The sequence below is a fragment of the Vigna umbellata genome, chromosome 5 (genome assembly GCF_029865625.1).
Source record: "Vigna umbellata cultivar VRB3 chromosome 5, Vumbellata_1.0, whole genome shotgun sequence".
Taxonomy (NCBI): Eukaryota; Viridiplantae; Streptophyta; class Magnoliopsida; order Fabales; family Fabaceae; genus Vigna; species Vigna umbellata.
Window position 1 is genome coordinate 39,418,454 of NC_142169.1, and position 4,171 is coordinate 39,422,624.

The 4,171-nt window shown below is 33.8% G+C and overlaps 2 protein-coding genes across 2 annotated transcripts in view; one reads left to right on the forward strand and one right to left on the reverse strand.

Moving 5' to 3' along the window:
* The first annotated feature begins 1,314 nt into the window (after positions 1 to 1,314).
* On the forward strand, positions 1,315 to 3,445 carry LOC124822420 (feruloyl CoA ortho-hydroxylase F6H1-3-like). Its single transcript, XM_047294417.2, has 2 exons — positions 1,315 to 1,923; positions 2,640 to 3,445. Exons 1-2 carry the CDS (start codon positions 1,442 to 1,444, stop codon positions 3,211 to 3,213), a joined length of 1,056 nt encoding a protein of 351 aa, XP_047150373.1. The 5' UTR covers positions 1,315 to 1,441; the 3' UTR covers positions 3,214 to 3,445.
* A 144-nt stretch (positions 3,446 to 3,589) lies between these two features.
* Positions 3,590 to 4,171, reverse strand: part of LOC148198328 (NADH-Ubiquinone/plastoquinone (complex I) protein) — a 1,220-nt gene continuing 638 nt past the window's right edge. Inside the window, 2 exon segments of the mRNA XM_088115759.1 lie at positions 3,590 to 3,961; positions 3,964 to 4,171. The exon segment at positions 3,964 to 4,171 is cut by the window's right edge and continues 155 nt beyond it. Of these exon segments, the coding sequence (XP_087971885.1) occupies positions 3,738 to 3,961; positions 3,964 to 4,171 (432 nt within the window). The 3' untranslated portion in view covers positions 3,590 to 3,737.

Here is a 4,171-nt window from a genome sequence, read left to right on the forward strand (position 1 = left end):
GAGGTTTTACATGGTGAAAACTTGAAATAGAAGGGCTAAGAGTAATATGAGGTGTTGAGGTGTGCTAGCAAGTGCTTTTAAACTTGGTTATGTAGTTAGTGGACTCATATGGGTGTGGAAAGTGCATAATTGGTTTTGGGGTAACTTAGAGGGGTGATTTTGGGTTTGGAGTAGCAATTTGGGGTTAAAGTGGTGTTTTAAGGTATTTCTCGGTGTTTAAAAGATTGTAAGGACCAATTAAAGTTGTGGAGAAAGTGTTCAAAATCATAGTTTTTGGATATATTAATAACATAATAGATTAAAAGAAAAATTACAGTCTAATAGATTATGTTAATAACATAATAGATTAAAACAAAAACTATCATCACTTCTAAAATATCATTTTAATGGAGTTTTACACAATATAATTTTTTTTAAATATATAAACATGTAATTTTATTGTATAAGTCTCTATTATAATTATAGAAACAAAAAACAAATATTACAATATCATTATTTTTTTACTTTTTGAATATTAAATAAATAAATTAGATTTATTTTGGTATTAGGTGGTCTGTTTAGATTATTATATTTGATTATAAATAATTTTGAGTATATAAATATTGATTGTTAAATTAAATAATTCATAATTATTTAATATATATAGATCCGCGTCATGTTTTACTTATATTTTAAAAACTACACGAGTCGAAGTCTATCCGTGTCGTGTTCATCATTTGGCTTCTTCCATTCCAAATGTAACGATTATTTTTCTTAAGGCATACCATAATTAAACTATTTTTTCTTTTCTACATTTCTAGACGAATCACTATATATATATATATGACGAACTTGATATTGATATCCATTGTCAACGTAAAAAAGTTTCATCTGTGAAAGTATCATTAACATATCTTATAATTCTCTTTTTCTCCTTGTAGAATGTAATCACGTGGCTCCATCATGAATTTTCTGAATAAAACAACTCCATAAACTTTATGTGATCTGTTGGTTGTCAAATATCTTACTTCCAATCAAACTTTTGTGTTGACTTATATCAACTTTATATTTTTTAACTATTAGAACTTAATGGATATCGAAATTAATGCAACGACTGCGGCAGTAATTATTGAATCTTCATCAACTAATGTCACCAGGATATGGTGCAACATGCAGATTTTACTGTATTGACGACTAGAGTTTTATTTATCTATTAGTTTATGACATGTAACAAAACGCGTGATGAATCCATACTCCAACTCTTTATAGCCGTGGATTTTGTATAAAAAGTTTCATCACAAAAGTATAAAAAGATTCTAAATCTATGGATGTAGAAACTTGGTACATCCATGAAGTGACACACCGAGGAAACTGAAAGGAGTGCATTTACTCTTAAATGTTTCCTCTTATTCTCTAGTGTTCTTAAATCCAACCATTATCTCTTCCTTTAATCTACTTTTCCATGTCTTCCACTCTCTCCAATCTCACTTATTTCGTGGTGAATCAAGCCAATGGAGTAAAGGGTCTAGCTGATCTGAACCTCACAACTGTTCCTCCCCAATACATTCAACCTCTCCAAGCTAGGTTAGATCACAGAAAAATTATCCCTCGAAAATCAATACCCATCATTGATTTCACCAACTGGGAAGACCCAGGTGTTCAAAATTCCGTTTTTGATGCTGCAACCGAGTGGGGTTTCTTCCAAGTCGTGAACCATGGGATACCCTTTAAGGTTATTGATGATCTCAAGGCTGCTGTGCACAGATTCTTTGAATTGCCAGCTGTGGTAAAGAAGAGCTTCAAAGAGAACTCACCCCCTGAAGTTGTCAGATTGGGCACCAGTTTTAGCCCCCATTCTGAGTTGGTTTTGGAGTGGAAAGATTATCTGCAACTTGTGTATGCCTCAGAGGAAAAAATCCATGCACATTGGCCTGCTATATGCAAGTAAGTGGCAGTTCTTAACACCTGTGATTTTGTTGAGAAATGCTACCAAAACACTACGAAACACGTTTTGCATTATTGATTTTATAGTTAATAAAACTTCAAACTTTAATAAAGAATTTGTTAATGGGTATGTTACTAGCAATCCTTGTCCTTGGTTTGTTAATTATTTGGTTACTGCATCTCCCGCACTAAGTGTAAATTTTATGGTCTGTTAGATGTACTGTGGGGATTTGAGCTTTGACCGAGTTCGACTATGTCGTATAATTCATGTCACTAGCATCATCTAGAAGGAGAAGACTATTGTTTAGCTTTAATTAGAGAGCTTTATAACATTTGATCTTAATACATACATTGGAATGAAATGATATTACTAGGAATACAGGGTGACAAGAAAAATTGTCTTTTACTTTAGTTTATACAATGTTGTAGGCAACTGAAAGCAAAGTATTATAACAGAAAATTGAAGAATAGTCTCAAACCTACAGTGTGACTGTAAGTTTATTTGCTGACTGTGGGATAAATTTGGTGTGGTTAAGTACATGGTTTAGTTAATTGGAAGCATTGTGTCTTAAGTAATATAAACCCATCATGAACTCAGAGTTGGTGAGCACAAGAGAGAAGAGAAATGACGTGCAATTGGATATTGATCCTTTATTATGATACTAAGTGCTTGTTTTTTCTCATAAGTATGTGGCTCATTTACTGCTTTCATGAAGGGATCAGGCAGTGGAATATATGAAGCATTGTGAAGTTTTAATTAGAAAACTGCTAAAGGTGCTTCTTAAGAAATTGAATGTGAAGAAGTTAGATCAAGCAAGAGAGGACACTTTAATGGGTACAATGATATTGGGTTTCAATTACTACCCAGCATGTCCTGAGCCTGAAGTTGTATCAGGTGTAGCCCCTCATTCTGACATATCATCAATCACTGTCCTTCTGCAAGATGACATTGCAGGGCTTTATGTTAGAGGCAGTGATGGAGACAGTTGGATCCATGTTCCTCCTGTTGAGGGAGCATTGGTGATCAATATTGGGGATGTGTTACAGATAATGAGCAATGAAAGATACAAAAGCATAGAGCACAGAGTTGTTGCAAATAAAAGGAAGACCAGAATCTCCATTCCAGTATTTGTCAACCCAGCACCTGATGCTGTTATTGGTCCTTTGTCAGAAGTGTTGGAAACTGGCGATAAACCAAAATATAAACAGCTTTTGTACTCTGATTATTTCAAGTATTTCTTCAGCAAGGCTCATGATGGAAAGAAAACTATTGAATTTGCCATGATATGATTGTAGGATTTGTGCTGTTGGTTGACAGTGCTTGAAGGTGTTTAAAGTGCAGCTGCTGATCTTCTTTAATTGCATTCCTGCATATGCTACATTGAAGCAGAAAATGCAAAAACTTGTATGTGGTAAGACAGAAAAAGTTATAGTGGATTATGTAGTAATAGCTTTATTGTAATGGTCTCTGATGGCTCCTTTACAGTTTTCATAAACATTTGTCTCTCCTCTACTTAGGTCACACCATTGTCATTATGTCTTCTGTTTTCTAGCTTTCCTCCAATGATTTAGTTCCCCCTATTATTGTTTCACAAGGCTCTATTACCCTCAACATGATCACCACATATCCAAAAAGTTATACAATACAGGAGAACATTAAAGAAAGAAGGGAAATCAATGAAAAAGAATGTACAAGAGAGAAAGAGAATCAGTTTCAAACAGAAATTTTAAAAATAATTACGAAACTAGTTTCATCCTACTCCACACTATCAATAGAATATATTATATTTTAAATATATGGTTCTGATTATATATCATAGAACAACGCTTGTAAGGAGTCCTATTGAAACTAAGAAATATAAGCCTGCCTGCCATCCACACCAGAATAAATGAAGTTTTCCGAAAAAACCTGCTAGTGGAGGAAGAACTCCTAAGGATAAGAGACATAGGGCTAAAGAGAGAGCCAAATAAGGATCTTTCGTGTATAATCTTGCATAATCTCGAATGTTATCAGTTTCGGTACGTAGACTAAATGATCAATGCAAGCAAAAGTTCCTAGATTCATCGAGATATAGAACATCATATAAGTTATCATGCTTGCATATCCACCATTGGAGTCTCCAACAATTATTCCAATAATTACATATCCGATTTGACCTATGGACGAATACGCAAGCATATGTTTCATGCTTGTTTGGGTAATAGCAATTAGATTCCCCAATATCATGCTAAGAATAGCTAGCATTTC

Coding starts and splice junctions, on each gene's coding strand:
- LOC124822420 (XM_047294417.2), top strand. CDS start 1,442: ATGTCTTCCACTCTCTCCAATCTCACTTATTTCGTGGTGAATCAAGCC. Junction 1,924..2,639: donor CATTGGCCTGCTATATGCAA/GTAAGTGGCAGT, acceptor GCTTTCATGAAG/GGATCAGGCAGTGGAATATA.